The sequence below is a fragment of the Trachinotus anak genome, unplaced genomic scaffold (assembly GCF_046630095.1).
Source record: "Trachinotus anak isolate AG129_WGS33_773 ecotype Australia unplaced genomic scaffold, CSIRO_AGI_Tana_v1 ptg000023l, whole genome shotgun sequence".
Lineage (NCBI taxonomy): Eukaryota > Metazoa > Chordata > Actinopteri > Carangiformes > Carangidae > Trachinotus > Trachinotus anak.
In genome coordinates this window covers 10,086,907-10,105,374 of record NW_027273874.1, presented here as the reverse complement: position 1 = coordinate 10,105,374, position 18,468 = coordinate 10,086,907, and the positions used below count along the sequence as shown (strand labels likewise).

The 18,468-nt window shown below is 43.9% G+C and overlaps 3 protein-coding genes and 1 long non-coding RNA gene across 9 annotated transcripts in view; 3 read left to right on the top strand and 1 right to left on the bottom strand.

Annotated features, from left to right (window-relative positions):
- Positions 1-988: 988 nt before the first annotated feature.
- On the top strand, positions 989-8,413 carry LOC139606851 (sodium/hydrogen exchanger 9B2). Of its 2 annotated transcripts, none has more exons than XM_071459239.1 (14): positions 989-1,661; positions 3,490-3,570; positions 4,413-4,518; positions 4,736-4,906; positions 5,018-5,160; positions 5,263-5,390; positions 5,480-5,561; positions 6,082-6,175; positions 6,256-6,362; positions 6,453-6,602; positions 6,709-6,817; positions 6,905-7,041; positions 7,800-7,974; positions 8,101-8,413. In XM_071459239.1, the coding sequence occupies exons 1-14, from the start codon at positions 1,590-1,592 to the stop codon at positions 8,181-8,183; spliced, it is 1,638 nt and encodes a 545-aa protein (XP_071315340.1). In that variant the 5' UTR covers positions 989-1,589; the 3' UTR covers positions 8,184-8,413. The 2 variants fall into 2 exon arrangements, with proteins under 2 accessions (XP_071315340.1, XP_071315339.1); XM_071459238.1 differs by having other exon boundaries at positions 996-1,661; positions 8,098-8,413.
- A 2,472-nt stretch (positions 8,414-10,885) lies between these two features.
- On the bottom strand, positions 10,886-18,127 carry LOC139606876 (uncharacterized). Its single transcript, XR_011684711.1, has 3 exons — positions 18,004-18,127; positions 11,857-11,932; positions 10,886-11,389 (listed from the first exon to the last, which is right to left on the bottom strand). It is a non-coding gene; the product is annotated as an uncharacterized lncRNA (long non-coding RNA).
- Positions 10,897-17,745, top strand: LOC139606852 (high affinity immunoglobulin gamma Fc receptor I-like). Of its 2 annotated transcripts, none has more exons than XM_071459241.1 (9): positions 10,897-10,948; positions 11,159-11,209; positions 11,631-11,745; positions 12,250-12,398; positions 12,865-13,110; positions 14,178-14,459; positions 15,202-15,447; positions 16,914-17,045; positions 17,347-17,745. In XM_071459241.1, the coding sequence occupies exons 1-9, from the start codon at positions 10,924-10,926 to the stop codon at positions 17,457-17,459; spliced, it is 1,359 nt and encodes a 452-aa protein (XP_071315342.1). In that variant the 5' UTR covers positions 10,897-10,923; the 3' UTR covers positions 17,460-17,745. The 2 variants fall into 2 exon arrangements, with proteins under 2 accessions (XP_071315342.1, XP_071315341.1); XM_071459240.1 differs by having other exon boundaries at positions 16,914-17,139.
- Positions 18,128-18,195: 68 nt separating the features above from the next.
- Positions 18,196-18,468, top strand: part of LOC139606859 (V-set and immunoglobulin domain-containing protein 8-like) — a 65,685-nt gene continuing 65,412 nt past the window's right edge. For all 4 annotated transcript variants that reach the window (XR_011684706.1, XM_071459256.1, XM_071459255.1 and 1 more), the window contains exon 1: positions 18,196-18,416. Coding sequence is in view for 3 of the 4 variants with exons in the window: in XM_071459256.1 (XP_071315357.1) it covers positions 18,338-18,416 (79 nt within the window). In the remaining variant the exon portion in view is untranslated. The remainder of the gene's footprint in view (positions 18,417-18,468) is intronic.

The following is an 18,468-nucleotide window of genomic DNA, read 5'->3' as shown; positions in this document are numbered from 1 at the left end:
GTGTGTGGGACTGAGTCTAAATACACTGGAGTGTGTGTTCAAGGTGAAGGAACATGTGAGCCAGTGCAGCAGTGTGTCTCACTGATGTGTTTTTACATCACAATGTTAATGTAAAATATCACTGTAAGATTTGAGCTTTGACTTTCTGCTGAAAGGTCCCTGTAATTTTAAGCTGTCAATCATCTCAGCTGCTCCGTCAGGTGTGTAAACGTCAGGTGTTTGAGTGGAACAATGCTGTCAGTGCTACACAAGTACGCACACACTGACAGACACCTGCTATTATGTCAATGATAATAAGACGTGTTCGATTCTGAAGGCGACCATGAACACAACTCTGCTGTGTGTGTGTGTGTGTGTGTGTGTGTGTGTGTGTGTGTGTGTGTGTGTGTGTTACAGCCTGGTATTAATGCAGTCGACAGTGTGACAGTGACCTGTGTTGCCATAATATCAGGCTTCACAGTGTGTGTGTGATGTCTGTCATTTTGCAGAGCGACAAACACAAGAGTTTAAACCAGCTGTTATTAACACACAGCAGACACACACACACACACACACACACACACACACACACTCTCTCTCTCTCTCTCTCTCTCTCTCTCTCTGTTTGTGTCTCTGGTTGCTGGTTGATGACTAAGTTGTCAGTTGTCTTTTCCTCTTTGTTCCAGTCACAGCTTCACTGCATCAACTAAAGGTAAGAGAGTAAAAAAAGAAAATACAACAGAAAATTAATAAGTCGTAATAAACTGCTGTGTATCTGTGAGCATCTGCGTGTGTGTGTGTGTGTGTATCAGATTAATTATTAATATTTGATTAATTAGAACTGTTTTAAATTTATGCAGTTATGAACAATAACACTTTATTTTACTTAACTGTGAAACTTTGGGCTATTTGTTGGAAAACTCTTCTATAAAAGACAAGCTACAGTGAAATATTCCCTTATTATTATTATTATTCCCTTATTATTATTATTATTATTCATTTATTACTGGAAACTTAATTCAGTTGACAAATCAATAATGTTTTACTTTAGGAGGCAACACTTTCTGAGTAATTTCCTGATAATCTGATCATTTTCATTGACTTCCTGGGACAAACTAATCAGAGTCACACAAGTTGGTAAATGATTGTGATTAATTTTACGGCTGAATTTCAAAATGTTTCCTGGAGAGAAACTTGAGAACCCTGCAGCTGAAATGCTACAGCACGTTTACAAATATTAACTGGTAACAGTTCTACAATTTCATTGTAAGTTTCATGGGAAAAATGTGTAAATTGGTCCAGACGATAGAAAAAATAGGTTTTCCTTCAAAAACTGCTTCAGTAAAATTATAAATACTTGGACATTGTCTCTGTTTTCCTTAAACTGTGGCGGCTACTGTGTGACATGAAAGTGTAAGTGTTTCTTTTTGTGTCATTGTGAGGACCATTTTTGACTTTACACCTGGAAAGTGAGGATATTGTGGTTTGTGAGGACGTTTTATCTGACCCTTACTACTTTAAAGTTTTGAGGCTACGGTTGGAATTAGATAAAGGTTATGAATGAGGATCCTCATTAGTATAGAGTATAAACGTGTGTGTGTGTGTTGCAGATGATGGACGAGGAAGCCACTAAGCGTTACTGTCGGATCAGTGACGATGGACAGAAGCAGAAACAAGCTGAGGTACCAACTGTTCGCGTCACCTCTTCATCAGATAGAAACAGATTCACCCTGTGAGTCAGACGTGTCCACTGTCCCCTGGTGGGTCATCAGTGACTCGCAGGACGTGTCCGGGCTCACGTGACTTATCAAGATACTCATTTTGACAATAAAAAAAAAAAAGTTATTATAATGACTAAAAATTATATATAAATAGAATTATTTTATAATGTAAAAACTAACTTATTTAAAGTGTGTCACAGGTCAGGCTTTTTAAAATAGAAGAAGCTGTAAAACAGGTGTAAACCACAGTGTAGCTCCACCCACCACCTGAACTCAACCCTCAGGTGGCTGTGTGTGTGTGTGTGTGATGTTTCACAGTCTAATGACAAGTGAACCATAAATTATATCTGCAGCTCCTGTACCACACACACACACACACACACACACACACACACACACACACAGGGTTAAAGCCTGAGCGATAAAACACTGAGTCAGCAAACTGAGATTTTGACAAACTGCAGCATCAGACTTTTTAACCTTTTCATCTCAGATTACTTCATTTCCCCTCACACTGAGTCTCTTGTGCTGCTGTGTCAATCTGAATTTCCTTTACCGTCATCCACAAAGGTTCATCTTCATCTTCATCATCTTCCCCCAGGATCAGTGTGGAGCTGTGTCTCCGTCAGGTTTCAGCTGAAGAAGAAACATGTTTCGTTTAGTTTCAACAGGACGGATCAGGACAGATTAATAAATCACCTGAGGAGTCCTCACATTACCTGGTGGCCCTGAGGAGGGATCACACACACACACACACACACACACACACACACACACACACACACACACACACACTCTCTCAGGGCCATAAACAGGTGAACTGCTGAGAACGTTTTCACTTTTTCCGTCCTGTCAGTGTGAGAGGTGAGCGAGTGAATCAGGTTTAATGATTAGTGACGAAACAATAAATCCTGTTTATGAAATGACAGAGAGACAGAGAGAGAGATGGATGGAAAAGAGGAAGAACGAATGGAGAAGTGTGAGAAAAAGACAAAGAATGTGCAAACAGAGAGAGAGAGAGTGTGTGTGTGTGTGTGTGTGTGTGTGTGTGTGTGTGTGTGTGTGTGTGTGTGTGTGTGTGTGTGTAAGGATCTTTTCTCTGTTGATCAGAGCCTCTCACACCTGGTGAACAGGTAACACAGTCTGTCTCAGGTGTGCTCAGCAGAAACCAACAGATCATCATCAACAGTTCACCTGCTCACACAGTACGTTTACTCAAGTACTCAACCTCAGCTTTGAAGTAGTTGTACTTCATTTCAGAGGGAAATATTTTTACTGCATTTATCTGACAACACTTACTTTGATGATGATCTTTTTACTTTAAATTAGTTAACATGAACAAGTACAGATGAATTGATTAGTTAATAAATTGATTAAAGAGTTCAGAGAAAATTAACTGAAAAAAACCTCTTGGTTACAGCTTCTCGTTTTAATAACTTCAACAATTAATTTACATCTGGACGGTGGTGATTTTTTTTCCCCAAATATTTTTACAAATCAGTTGATGATTGAGAAACTAATCAGCAGATTAATCAATGAAAATAAACTATAAATAAAAATAAAAAAATAAAATGATGCATTAACATTAAACATCCAGCTGCTGGTGATAATGTGGAGCAGAGTTTGTGCCTCCACCACTTTTACTTGTAATATTTACAAATAAATAAAGGACCTGAGTCAGACTGAGGACAAAGTGCAGCACCTCATTCACCGTCTATGTCTCTCTCCCATCTCTCTCCCCCCTCCCCCCCTCTCTCTCATGACTAATTTACAAACACGTGTGGTAAAGCAAGGGAGTAAAGTTCAGGTCGGTCAGGAGGAGAGAGAGATCACCGTGCTGCCGCAGAGGAAGACGGACGAGGCCGCCGAGGTGAGTGGTCACCAACACACACACACACACACACACACGGACACACACACACACACAGACACACACACACCCCTGAACTCTGAGAAAGGCTGAGTATAAATAGAAACCACAGACGAGTTGTTGTTGTTGTTGAACTCAGTGTCTGAATTAACAGTTTATAAGAAACAGATTCAGGACAAAAGTATGTGGACAGCTGAACGCAGCAGACATGACGCTCTCAGGCTCTTCATCTGTGTCAACAGCTGAATGAGGAGTCAGAGCTGCAGCAAAAAGTGATGTCAAAATAAATGTACTGACAATATGAAATACAGCGTCGCCATGGAGTCAGTTACTGAAGCTGTTTGTGTTTCTGCAGCAGGAACAGCAGCTGTGATCAGCTGGGTAAAATCAGCAGGAATCTGAATGAAGTTCTGCACGGACAGTTTTTCCTCATCTGCAGAAAACATCAGTTTGTTATAGTGTTTTGTTGAAATTGTTGTTGAGTCCGGACCATCTCCTCTGGGTCTGTGTCTCCAGGAGAACAGCCTTCATGCCTCCTCACTCACAGTCTGATGACTGATGTTTGTGTTACCACGGTGATGAGACTGAACGACCTGACATTAGTCCACTAATCAAACTTTATGTCAACACCAACACTGAGAACAACTTCAGGAGCTCAGCTGAGTCTGTAGCTGTTCACAGTGTCACTGTTTCTATTGCTGGTGTTACACTGTCCATGTGAGGGGCATCGGGGGCCACCAGGGGCCGCGGGGGCCACCGGGGCCGCGGGGGCAGAGTGACAGAAGTCTCTGTGCACGTCAGACAGGTGCCCATGGCCTAAAGGTGTGAGTGTGTGTGTTTAGATGGAGATGGCAGCGTCAGACTCGTCCTCCTGCTGCTCGTCCTGTGTCCGTCTGAAGGACAGGTGTCCTCGCCCCCAGGGACTCATCAGCCTGCTCATCACTAAAGGTAACACACACACACACACACACACACACACACAGACACAAACACAGACACACACATACACACACACAGGTAAAATCACAGTCAAACCAAACCCATCAGCACCTGTCTAAAAGAAGCATCAGGAATCAATACATCTGATTATTTATCATCGGTATCAATAATTTATGAGTCACCTGTTAATCTGTGTGTGTGTGTGTGTGTGTGTGTGTGTGTGCAGCGTGTCTGTTTGCTCTGCTGTTCGGGGTCGTCTGGGCCATCACAGGAAGTGAGTGTTTACCTGGGGGGAACCTGTTCGGCATCATCATCCTCTTCATCTGCTCCGTGCTCGGAGGGAAACTGGTGGGAATGATCCAACTGCCCACGCTGCCCCCCTTCCCCCCACTGCTTGGTACGACCCAACAAACTAGTTTAGTCTAGTCCTGTCTGATCTAATCTGGTCTAGTCTGACTGAATCTCTGCTATTCTGTGTGTGTGTGTGTGCGTGTGTGTGTGTGTGCAGGTATGTTGTTAGCAGGTCTGCTTCTGCGTAACGTTCCCTACATCACGGACGCCGTCTTCATCAACACTCACTGGTCTGCAGCTCTGAGGAACATCGCCCTGTCAATCATCCTGACCAGAGCCGGGCTGGGCCTCGACCCCTCGGTACACACACACACACACACACACACACACACACACACTAAAACAGTCTGTACACACTTAATGACTACTTACACAGGTCTAAATCTGTGTGTGTGTGTGCAGGCGTTGCGTCGTCTGAAGGCGGTGTGTGTGCGTTTGGCGATCGGCCCCTGTGTGGTGGAGGCCTCCATCATCGCTGTGGTTTCTCACTTCCTGCTGGGTCTGCCCTGGGTGTGGGGCTTCATCCTGGGGTAACACACACACACGCAAATTTCTGGAAACATTTCTATATCTGAGAGACTGGACTGAAAGACTACACTCTGTGTGTGTGTGTGTGTAGTTTCGTCCTGGCTGCAGTGTCTCCAGCAGTCGTCGTTCCTTCGATGCTGCTCCTGCAGAGGGAGGGTTACGGAGTGGAGAAGGTAAAGCTCTGACCACAGGTGATTCCTCTCTCTGCCACCAGGGGGCGCAGAGAAAGATGAACCAGTGTAAACACTTCCAACCAGGTTCTACCTCCCAGGTCACCTCTAGAACCTCTTTACTGACCCTCCTCAACAACAACAAGAACCTCCTGACCCACCACTAGAACCCCCTAAATAACTGCAACCCTTTGCTCCTCAATGACCATGAGACTTAAGAACCACTGCTAAATGAACCCTAAAGACTACTAGAACCCTCTAAATGAGAACTATAATCACCCAAAGGACTTCTGGAACCAACTCTAGCAGCACTAGAACCTTCTGTAGGACCTGATACCTCCTCAGTGATAACCAGAAAATCCTAAAGGACCTCTAGACCCTGTCATCACTGACACTGTGACCATTAGAGAAGAACCTCCTCACAGACCACAAGAGTCACTAACAGGCCAAGAACATCTTTTACTCCTGTAATGTTATAACGATGTTCTGTGATGTTCTATTAACACTGTAATTCTGTGTCCAGGGAATCCCCACCCTGCTGATGGCTGCTGGGAGTTTTGATGATATTTTGGCCATAACCGGATTCTCCACCTGTCTGGGAATCGCCTTCTCCACAGGTCAGAGAACGTGTTCAGTTCTATCAGATCCGGTTCTGTTCTCTATTCTACACGCTGCTATGTTTGTGTTTGTCCTGCAGGTTCTACGTGGATGAACATACTGAAGGGTCTCCTGGAGGTGGTGGGAGGGATCATAGCCGGGCTGATCCTGGGTCTGTTCTTGTGCTGCTTCCCCAGCAAAGACCAGGTTTGACATTGTTCTATACATTAGTTTTATAAACCAAATCTAATTCAGATTTTGTAGTTTTAAACCCTGTTTCTCTCTGTCCCCCTGCAGGAGGACCTGGTGTTGAGAAGGACTCTCATGTTGTTGGGTCTGTCCATATTTTCGGTCTTTTTCAGTCATGTTATTGGTTTTGCCGGAGCTGGTGGTCTCTGTACGCTGGTGCTGGCCTTCCTTGCTGCTCTGGGCTGGAAAACCGACAAGGTAACACACATGAGAACCACTGCGATCTGGATCAAACATCTGGTTTCGTTCTTGTTTAAAGTCTTTTAACCATCTGTTTAATCCAGATGTTTGTCTTTACATCCAGGCCCCGGTGGCGGCCATGGTGGGTCAGTCGTGGGATGTGTTCCAGCCTCTCCTGTTTGGTCTGATTGGAGCAGAGATCACCATAGCAAACCTCAGCCCCAGCACCGTGGGTAAGAACCATACACAGAACAAACAGCCTGAATATACTGTGGAACCACCACACAACCGTTTTCCACTCTGTGCTGGCGTGTGCTCAGGTTTGGGTCTGGCCTGTATCAGTATCGGTCTGGTGATCCGTCTGCTCGTCACCTTCCTGCTGGTGCATTTTGGAGGATTCAACCTGAAGGAGAAACTCTTCATCGCTGTGGCCTGGCTGCCTAAAGCCACCGTACAGGTGGGTGTACAGCAGCAACAGGAACCACATCAGTGACCTCAAGAGCCACTGAATGATCCTAAAACCTACAGAACTCTACAACCTTCTCAATGGAGAATCGAACTTTCTAAAACTTTCTCAAAGACATCTTGAATCTCATCACTATGATTTCTAGGACCTAACCTATGACTTCAAGGACCTTTAGGTGGCTCTGATTTGACTAACTTGAACCTTCTAAAAGGATCTAGGGACTCTGCCTTGAAATCCTGAAACCACATCAGTGACCAGAATAAGCACTGAAATGACCGACAAAACAGAAAGGACTGCAAACACCTCCTCAGTCATGGCTGAGGAGGATCACTGGACTCACCTACACCTAGTAAAACCTCCTCAATAATTACTTGACTCCCTAAAAGACAACTAAAACCTGCCCGCTGATCATTAGAGCCACTTAAATGACCTCCTTTAAGGCTGCTAGAACCTCCTCACTGATCATTGGAACCACCTAAAGGCCCAGAAAAGCCTCCACTGTAAGTTTTAAATAACCATGACCCCTAAAAGCTCCTCAGTGACCCCTAGAATCTTCTTATGATGACTATAACCTGAAGGACCTGAGAAACCTCCTCTGTAACGGCCAGAGCCCTTAATGACTATTACCACTAACCCTGTAAAGGTCCAACAGAACCCCCTTGGTGACTGTTATACCTCCTGAAAGAACCAGGGGTTCTAGGGGTCAAGCTCATGCTCAGAGTTCTGATGAGTGTTTATTTATTTATCAGGCTGCCATCGGCTCGAAGGCGTTGGACATGGCGAGGGAGGAGGGAGACGAAGCCTTAATTAAGTTCGGATTGGATGTGTTAACGTTAGCCGTACTAGCTATTCTAACCACAGCTCCCATAGGAGCGCTGGGTATCGGACTGGCAGGACCACGCCTCCTGGCCCGGCAGGTCAAAGGTCAGTTGATTGTCATTTCAAAATGTGACCCTCTGATGTGTAAAAGTCACGTCTGCTTCTCCACAAAATGAGCTAAATGAACAGATCATATTGTTAATGGCACTTTTTAAATCTAACTCACAGCAGATGAACCACAAGGCGAAACCACGACAGGCAGCAACGGGATTGGTCAAGAAAAAGACAACGTGACCCTTGAGAGCAAGCTATGAGGTCTCTGATTGGACAAACTTGAGCTATACAAAGCACTCCTTATGTACACTCCTCATGTAGCTGATAAACTGTATGTAGCTGCAGATGACTGATATGTATTTGATGCGTTTCCTTTATTCTTTCACATGCTAATACTAGCTTTTGCTAGCGACTGTCTCTAACCATGTGTTCAGCTGTTGTTGTGTTACTTCTGCTGTAAATAACAGGATTAAAGAGAAATCACTTCGGATTTCATTTGATTGTACAACTACAAAACTCATTTATATATATATATATATATCATATCTAGACCTATCATACTATGTGAAAACTACAGTGTGAGAAAGTCAAAATTATGATTTATATTTAAAATGAAATTATTCTTTATGAAAAGCATATTTCATTTGTGAGGTTGGTATATTCATAGTTTATAAAAAGGTCAAAATTATTATTTTGCTACGTCAAAATTAAGATAAAGTTCTTAAAACTATTAACATTATGAGATTTGCTTTGTTAATATTAAAATATGAAGAATATGACGTCAAAATACAAAGTTAAGTATTTGAATTTATAGAATCTCATAATTCTGACATATGATGAGTTTTATTGTTTTTGTCATTCCTTCTATTTCATGTTATTTTGACACTTTCACTTTGTGTGTTCGTTATAATGTTCAAATTGTATTGTTGTGTAGAAGACTGTTAACTGACCTGTGCTGTTCGTTGTTGTTGTCATGGATCAACTCAAGATGACTTGAAATGTAATTACTGTCAACAACAAATTATCTTCTTTTCAGACTCTGTGGTCTGTGATCCATTCAGTTCTGTCATATGATGAAACACTGTGATTAGGCAGCTTTAACATAAGGCAGCACATAAACAGGAGAAATTAGAAAATACAATTTTAGACAAACATTAACAGAAAAGTTCTGACACCAACAGATACCTAGGACTCAGATTAAGGTCTTTACCTTTGTGTCACTTTTTTTTTTTTTTTTTAAAGAGCCGATCTACTTTCACTCAGAGCAAAGTTTCCACAGCTGTGAACTGTGCTGTAAACGAGACACTCTCACAACGAAAGGATATGAGGAAACCGGAGAGCTGCTGCGTTAACTGATTTTTAAAAATAAAAGGTCATTAAACATTGTGAGGGTGTTAAAACTGATATAGAGATCACATAAAGAGGTATGAATCTGCAAACACACTTATTTTCTGTCTCTCTGCCACTAATATCACCAGTTTGCTTCTTTGCACATCACACCTCTCACAGCAGCCATGTTCAAGAAACCACAGCTAAAAAAGTCAGAAACCATCAGCAGCAACGTCACCAACACTAGTTGTAACAGCAGTAACACTCACAGTGGCAGTGGTCCCACCCTACACTGTCACCCTGCCACTATTCTAATAACTGACCCCAAATGACCATGTCATTAAAACCTATTATTTACAGGCTGCTGTATTTGATTTACAGAAATCACAGTTCCATGCTAATCTGACCAAAAAAAAACAAAAAAAAAAACACACTATTCAAATAAACCTGAACCTTGAAGCTTCTACCGTCAGTATTTTGATCCACACCCAAATTAATGCTGCAATTAAAGAAAATTATGTGTGCTTTACTACAAAACTCCCACACAGTTCATGAAATAATAATAAGAATAATAATCCACCATCATTCATCACTTATCAACATCAGTTCTCATTAGTTATTCTCAGACATTGAAGTTTAATAACATCCAAATCTGTGACGATGACCCAACACACTTTTAAAGTGTTGATATCCATAAGAAGATATACCTGTGATTCTGATTACTAAAACCCCCTGAGCCTCTCCTCTGATTGGCTGACTGTAGTGACACACCAAGCCCACCACAGGAAACCGACCGTAGCCGTCTACCGTCGCCTGGTAAACTCACTGGTTTAACCTGAAGCAGTGATGGTCACTGACTGAGCTAAGTTTCCGCTCATTAAACCATCATTGAACATGCTCTGTACAAGGTCTAGACCCAGGTAGACCAAGACCACACATCACAGACCTCCTGGCACTGGTCCAGGGCACAGATCAGGCACAAGAGCAGCAGTCCAGTCCAGTCCAGTCCAGAGCTGAACTGAAGTCAGTTTTGACCCTGTTTGAATCTCCAGTTTCTGTAGCGTATAAGAGCTGAGAGTCTTTGTCAGTGTTGGACCTGGTGTTTGAGGCTGCGGCTGTTTCCAGGAAACAGTCCGATCTGGTGCAGACACCAAACTCAGACCAAAGAGAACATGGGCTGCCGAAGCTGTAGGTCAGTGAGTGACCGACATGTTCTTGGTTTTAAAGGAATTTAAACGTGGAGATAAAAACAGACTTTGATGTCGGCAACTTTAAATTCAGATAAAATCTGAGCTGCTTCATGCACCTTCCCTTTGTTCTCTGAGGTTGAGGAGCTGAGACACGAAGCGACCTTTACTAACACAAACAGGATGTGAGCTTTGTCTTTTTTCATCTGTTCACATTCACGACCAGAGAACAGCGAGAACCCCAGAGTCTGACACCAGAGAAAACTGACACACACACACACGCGCACACAAAATCAATGTAAATACATAAAAAGGTGTATATAAATAAATAAAAACCAGGTCTGAGGCAAATAAAATATATTTCTATACTGTACTGTTTAATCTGTCCACCCCCTGCCCCCGCCCCCTCCCCCTCCCACAGCCTGGTTTAACAGGATGTTCTTTGCGTCAAGTCGGTCAGTGTGAAACTTCAGCTGCAGACACCATGAAGACAACTCCACGTTTCCTCTGTGAGTACATTCATTAACAACCTGAATCTAAACAAATCCAATCTACAGATGTTTTCAAGGAAATCACGTCACAATGTGCTGAATAATGAAATTATTATTAACAGTTAATGAAGCTGAAGGCCCGAGTGTGTGATTCAGCTGAATCTACGTGTGTGTGTGTGTGTGTGTGTGTGTGTGTGTGTGTGTGTGTGTGTGTGTGTGTCCTGACAGCGGCTGTTGTGTCAGTGTTGCTGATCTGCCAGACGTCGGCCCACAGTCCAGGTGAGTCTCAGTCTCTGAGCGGGTCCAGTTCGTCAGTGAGGTGTTGGGTGTGTTGAGTTTTTCTCTGCGGATGTTTCTGCTTTTAAAAACCTAAACTCTTTGATGGACTCTGGTGTGCCTGCCACCACTTCCTGTCTGACGACTGCTCGCTCGGCGCAGCAACCACACACTGCGACCGTCCTGCAAGGACAACCACAGCATCAGAGGGTGATGAATGAATGAACCAATCAACACATCACTTCAACACCTCATCGGTTCATTTAAAAAGTCCACACATTCATTTTACATTTGGTTTGTGCTAAACTCTCAGAGAAAAACATCTTACAGGTGAAATCACTGTTTAAACCTGCAGACACTCTGTGGTGACGTCATTAGTGACGTCACCACAGGTGTGACCTACACCTGTCTGTTTGTGTTGCAGCCTCCGTCACCGTCGTCCCCAACAGGTCTCAGTACTTTGAGTACGAGCATATCTCTGTGACCTGTGACCCCCTCAGCTCGGCTCAGTGGACGGTGTGGAGGTACACCACAAAGAGGTCAGTCCCCAACACCACACAACAACACAACAACACAACAACAACACGACAACACGACAACACGACACGACAACAACACACTTCTTTCAGTCCACTCCAGATCCAACATACTTCCCATTCCTGACGATCTCTGTCCAGACAAACTGGTTCCAGTCTCCTCATCGCTGCACAGAGCTGATGTCACTTCCTGTGAAGAGACCAGTAGTGTTTAGGTCACATGGTTCAAGTCTCACCACACTATCGTTATATTTATTGTTTTTAAGTGTAAACTGTAAATGTGAGATAGAGAGACAGAAGTGCATGATGGGATATGAGCTTCTCTCTGTTCTCATCATCACAGCTGAAAGAGACTCAGGCCAGATGTTGACTTGGTTTAAACATCTGTATGTGAGAGGGGGCAGTGGGGGTCAGAGGTCAAAGTTCATGGCTGTGATTCATTAACGTGGAGGGAGGCTGACAGAGAGTTACTGTGAGTGACTGACTGGTGAACTGGTGTGTTGCCAGTTTGGAGCTGTCCCAGTGTGGGACGGGCTGGGGCAGCCAGGCGTCCTCCACCTGTGACATGAAGACGGTCAAGCTGTCCACCAGCGGGGTGTACTGGTGTCAGTCTAAAGATGGACGCAGCAGCAACGCCGTCAACATCACCGTCACCGGTAAGAGTCCAGCTGCACCACACACAGTGTCGCTCTGGTCCTCGGACCACGGGTTTGACCTCGTCTTCCTCCTGAAGGTCTGAGTCTCCGCTGGTGTCACAGGCTACAACAGTGAAACACATCATCGTTTCAAAGGGAAGCGATACAACAACAGGAAGTGAATCTCTGTCCGATGGAAACCACGACACCACTGTGCTGACACACGTCAACACGACACACTTGTGTTTTCACTGCAGTAACACACCCAGCACCACAACAGCAACCATGCTTTAGTTAGCAACCACCTGGAATCTGATTCTGATTTAGTCTTTTTACGTCCTCTCAGCAGTTTGAGGCTTCAGCTGGTTTCTACAGTTACCATGGTAACAGCTGTTAACCTGTTGACAACCACAGTGTCCATGTCACTCTGCAGTGAAACACAGCACAACAATCCAGCAATGACCAAACCGTCTCCGTCTTCCCTCAGATAAACCGGTGATCCTGCAGAGTCCTGTCCTCCCTGTGATGGAGGGACATGATGTCACTCTGCACTGTAAAACAAAGACCACTCCCTCCAACCTCCCAGCTGCTTTCTATAAAGATGACGTCTTGATCGGGTCTGAGTCCACAGGTCACATGATCATCCACAACTTTTCCAAGTCTAATGAAGGTGCCTACAAATGTGAGGTCGGGGGTGTCGGAGAGTCTCCACCCAGCTGGCTGCTGATGAAAGGTGAAGGTCATCTCACTTTGTTTTCATATTTCCAGCTTCAAGTTTTAGGTCCATGAACAAACTGATCTTTTCCCATTTACATTTATACAGGTACAGTATTGAAACTGTTGAACATGTGAGTAACTCTGTAAAACAAACACGGTTATCTTCACTGATTCTCACATTAGAAGTGACAAACGAGATTCACCACCTCGTGGTTGTATCCTTCCACCGTGCAGACTAGTTCCAGGTCACATCCCTGTTTATCCAGAGTCACAGAAAATATTAACTTTGTGTGAAGTCTTGAGTTGTGGCTGAAAGTGTTTTGTGCTGTCACACTGACCTTTGACCATTAAACAACAAAATCTAATCATCTAATCAACCTTGAGTCCAAGTGAACGTTTCAGCCAAATTTAAAGAAGTTCATTCAAAGCTGTTCCTGAGATACCACGTTCATGGACACCCTGAAAAACACCCTGACTGTCGCCACGGAGGCTTAACAACAGCTCGACCGTGTCGCCTCGAGGACGGGCAGAGACGGCCGCAACATTTTATAGCACTGTTGATTTAAAGTGGGTTTTTAATGTTTCAGCACATTAACATTTACATTAATTGTGTTTTATATTATGTTTTAAAACATATAAAAACAGAAGAAAAGGTCAATAAATATCAAAATCACAGTATTAAAAACTGACCTCCAGTTCTGCCACAGGAGTTTTTCAGGAGCTCAGCAGTCAGAAGAATAACAACAACACACAAACACTAAAATCAAACCAACAAACTACAAACTGCTCAGCTGACAGGTTTCCCTCTTCAAATACAAGTTAAATATACTATTTCAGTAAGTAACAATAACAATAATACTTACAACAGCAAGTATATTTATTTAGTATATTTAAAATACTTCACTTTCAGTTCAGTCATCATCTTTAATCTGCAGAGGACCTGGTGGATTTTACTCTGAGTGACTCATACATTTAAGAGCTAAAACTAGTAAGAGTCTGTGTACATGTATAAATGTTATATGGGGGAGGGTGGTGGTGGTGGTGGGGTGTTTTGAAGAACATCGTCTCTCTGTCTGTCCACAGATGACTCTGACCCGCTCTCCCTCACGACGTCTCCTGACTCGCCTCAGATGATCGAGTATGAGAAGCTGACTCTGAACTGCGGCGCCAACAGCAGCCTCCACGGGTGGAGGATCAAAAGGTTCACCACCTTCACCGGGAAGCTGTCCGCCTGTGGAGATAAGTGGGGGACCCCCACCTCCTTCGGCTGCGTCATCATCACAGCGAAGCAGCCTGACAGCGCGGTGTACTGGTGTGAGTCGCCTGCGAGGCAGCGGAGCGACTCCGTCAACATCACCGTGTACGGTAAGAAGAACTCCAGAGAGCAGCTCGTTTTCAGAACCGAGCCACGACCAAGATCAATCAGCAGCCTGCAGCGTGTTCACACCACCCTCTGGTCCCACCTCAGCTCGCTGGAACCTCAGCAGAGGTGATACAAGGAAAGAGTACCAGGTACAAGGTACTATCCACAACTTCTACCCAATGGAAAACCAAAAAAAGGCGGGAGAGTCGCATCAGTACCATCAGGTACTGAGGTCACTAGAATTACTGCCTCAGGTTGTACCAACAAGAATGTTTGTGCTGAATCTAAAGAAATTCCCTCATGGTGGTTTGAGATATCACATTCACGCTGTTCCCAGTGACATTAACCTTCGACCCCTAAATCTAATCAGTTCTTCCTCGAGTGCAGATGTTTGAGCTGAATTTGTTTCCTCAAGGCGTTACTGAGATGCATCTGACCATGAAAAAACGGTTTCACTCCCACACAGGAAGCTGATCGACTTTATATCTGTTCTGACAGTTTTGTTTTTATCAACAGAAAAGAAGTCGACTGCTGGTTTAAATGATAGGAAGTAGACGGGGTGTAACATGGTCCTGGGTCGATACAGACCTGCTCTTTATCTACAGGACTGAGCTGCAGCAGCTTTTACATTTCACCATCTTCAAGACAGACAGTTGCATTTCCCTCTATTTATATACAGATACTTCCTTGTATTTCCATCAGCCCTCGATCAGATTCACTTATTGTGTTTTTCTCCATGTTCAGATACACCAGTGATCCTGCAGAGTCCTGTCCTTCCTGTGGTGGAGGGAGAAAACATCACTCTGCACTGTAAAACAAAGACCACTCCCTCCAACCTCCCAGCTGCTTTCTATAAAGATGGCTCCCTCATCAGGACTGAGCCTGCAGGTCACATGACCATCCACCATGTTTCCAGGTCTGATGAAGGCCTCTACAGGTGTAACATCAGGGGTCATGGAGAGTCTCCGTCCAGCTGGCTGTTTGTCAGAGGTGAGCTCAGGTGTGTCAGTTTCCAATTTGACTTTCAGTCAGAAGTTATTTCCAAATCTGAGGTGAAAGTCGACAACACAAAAAAAATGAAATGATGTTAACAGGTCAGTGAATTTCACCCCAGCTGGAGCTTGAATGTTTGACACAGTGATGGGCCTGAACGCACAGAGCACAGTGACATCTAGTGGCGTGGACAAATTATAGCAGCTCAGGTGTCTCTATTAATAACCTGGAGGAATGACACTACAAGTGCCTCAATTACTTAGGTCAAGAGTTTAATTACTATCAGAACACATTCTGCAAGTTTGTGAGCAGGAAGTGAAGGATTTTTACTTTTCACTAGACGTTATTTTTAGCATTTTAACTTTTTGATGTTTGTACAGAGGAAACAGTCAAATCACCACCTTGTGATTGATTAAAGAAGGTTTACAGTCCGACTGGGGCGGGGGGGTAAAACACCTTTTCAACATTGATTAGTCGATCTACAGTTAAGTCATCACAAACAGTTTTGATAAGCAAATCATTTTTGTCATTTTTTAAAGATTAGTATAAAATAAATGTTATGTTAATGTTTCCAACTTCTCAAATATGAATATTTGAAGCTTTTCTTTGTCACATGATAATAAACTGAATCTCTTCGACAGACAAGACTTTTGTGGATGTCTCCTTAAGCTGTGGGAAAGTTATAATGGAACTTTCTGGCATTTCATGGACAGCAGAGAGTGCGGTTGTTCGGCTGTGTCCAACCGATGTTACCGCTGCTAGCACCGCTGCTACATTTCTGGAGCTAGCAGCGGTGCTAGCAGCGGAAATGTTGCCCCTGGACGTTCAGAGTCCACAAGTCTCCTGTCCAGACAAACCTTCAGCGACTTCCCACCAGTACTTTTCTCCCGCCATGTTTCCTTCCTCCTCAAACACAGCGACTCCTTCTCATCCGCACACCTGTCTTTTGCGGCTCTCCCCCCTGCAGCCAATCAGTAACTTTGGAAGGTGACGTTGCCTCTTCATGGACCAATCAGAAGCAGAGTATAGACAAAGTAGCATTTTTGTGATGTGACCGAACATGACTAAATTTTTCACAGTGAAAAGTAGCGAAGTAACTTCAGGTACTGAGGTTTATACACGACTTCAGATCCTTTACAAACACATTTAGTCATTCATCCGTTCATCCAATCAGCAGAGGAAATAATCAGGACGTTAATCAATGATGAAAATCAATTATTTTGAATCTGTCTCTGTTTCAATGAGATGTCAGATCATTTATCACTGAACATAATGATGGATTTTTCCCGCTCTCTAGAACATGAGTGTAAAGTGAAGCTTCATGTTTCTAACAGCGCAGCGTCTGTGGACGTTTGGCTCCTTATGTGCAAACATCTGCACCCTGCAGATGTTTGCCTGTATGGAGCTCACAGAGGTAACACTGGCTGTAGATCTCACCTGAGCAGGTGTGTTTGTTTTTATAGACACCAGCAGCACAGCTCCAGCTCCTGAATCAGCCCTTACTGCGCTGACCATGATCCGCTACGTCGTGTTGTGCTCTCCATACTTCGTCTCCACTGTCATCATGGTGTCTAAGTATCGACAGAGGCCCACAGGTAACACTCTGAATCTGTCACTGAGCTGCTACCTGCGCAACAGCGAGGTTCAGTACTGGACCAGTTCAAAGGTTGACCTGATAAGGTCTCTGAGGTGATTACAGTTCACCCTGAGCCACATTTCTAATCAGTCTATGCATCCATCAATCAATCCATCCATCAATCAATCAGTCTATCAATCAATCCATCCATCAATCAATCAATCTATCCATCCATCAATCAATCAATCAAATCCCTATCATAACATGCTTCATTAAAAACAGCAGTTTCTTCTGGTTAATATCAAATGAATACTTTACAGAACGTGCCATGCCTGTTTCCATGACGACCCCCACACCCGGCGAGGATGATGAGGGATTGGACGAACAATATGACGAAGTCATTGCTGACGTCACCACCGAGCATCATTTCTAAGCTCATCGCTGTGGTTGTTTCTAAACGCCGTGTCGTTCGAGACGCTCCCGTCCTGACCTGCTGAGGGAGCATCTCATCTTCCCTCACGTCAGACAACTTCTTTGTGTTTGTAGTGTTTTTTGTTTTTTTAAAAAAAGAACATGAATCCTGTTACTTGTGTAAAGTTTCACTATTTGTCAATAAAGTAAAAGAAAAGCTACAAGTTGTAACTGATAATGAATAATGTGCTGCATCATGTGGCAACACACTGCTGCAAGAATGTGCTCATTCCTGCTGGATCACTGTAACATCAACGCTGTTCACCTCTCCTGTTGCCATGAAGGGTAAACTGTTGTTGCTATGGTAACCATGCAGCGTTGTAAAGTCCTCACTGTGGGTATGACATACCTGTGTGCTGAGGTCTGACAGAAGCATGAAGAAATGAACGGGTTATTCCAGCTGGACTTCCTGGAACATATTTGACTGTCACATGTATCAAACAGGGAAGAAGGACGAAACCTGATCCACAGGAAGTGGCAGGTGTGTGTCATTATGTCCTGTGTACCTGAGGCCGACTCCTCCTCAGGTTCTGTTGATGACTTCATGTCAGGACGTCTCTGCTCTGAGGAGAAAATCTTCCTTCACATCCTTCAGCCTCATGCAGCAGCCGTCTGCATCTTAACCCTCAGTCCTCAGGTGTTTACATATTTGATGTGGGCGGAGTTTTCCTCTAAATCACATGACTCCTCCTACAGCTCTCTCACAGGTGTGGTGTTCAGAGTCAGAGAAAGAAGCCGGTCCTGTCTCAGGAGCGATAACAGCTCAGTGACAGATCGGTTTGAGTCGAGCTCCTCTTGCTTCTCACAGCCTTCATCGTTTGTCCAGGAAGCTGAGAAGAGATGAAGAAGATGTCTTCTTCCAGTCTGACCTTATCTGTGTATCTCGTCGCTTGTTTCAGGACATGTCTGACCCCTGCAGGTAAGCTGTGTGAGTGGATGTGATGAATCTGTCCACAGAGCTGAGGAAAGAG

What these genes read in the sequence shown, in the direction of transcription:
- LOC139606852 (XM_071459240.1), top strand. Translation starts at nt 10,924, where the DNA reads ATGAAGACAACTCCACGTTTCCTCT. An exon ending in CGTCAACATCACCGTCACCG is followed by an intron (nt 12,399 to 12,864) that starts GTAAGAGTCCAG and finishes GTCTTCCCTCAG; the next exon opens with ATAAACCGGTGATCCTGCAG. An exon ending in CGTCAACATCACCGTGTACG is followed by an intron (nt 14,460 to 15,201) that starts GTAAGAAGAACT and finishes CTCCATGTTCAG; the next exon opens with ATACACCAGTGATCCTGCAG.
- LOC139606851 (XM_071459238.1), top strand. Translation starts at nt 1,590, where the DNA reads ATGATGGACGAGGAAGCCACTAAGCGTTACTGTCGGATCAGTGACGAT. An exon ending in GCTTCCCCAGCAAAGACCAG is followed by an intron (nt 6,363 to 6,452) that starts GTTTGACATTGT and finishes GTCCCCCTGCAG; the next exon opens with GAGGACCTGGTGTTGAGAAG. An exon ending in CCTCAGCCCCAGCACCGTGG is followed by an intron (nt 6,818 to 6,904) that starts GTAAGAACCATA and finishes GCGTGTGCTCAG; the next exon opens with GTTTGGGTCTGGCCTGTATC.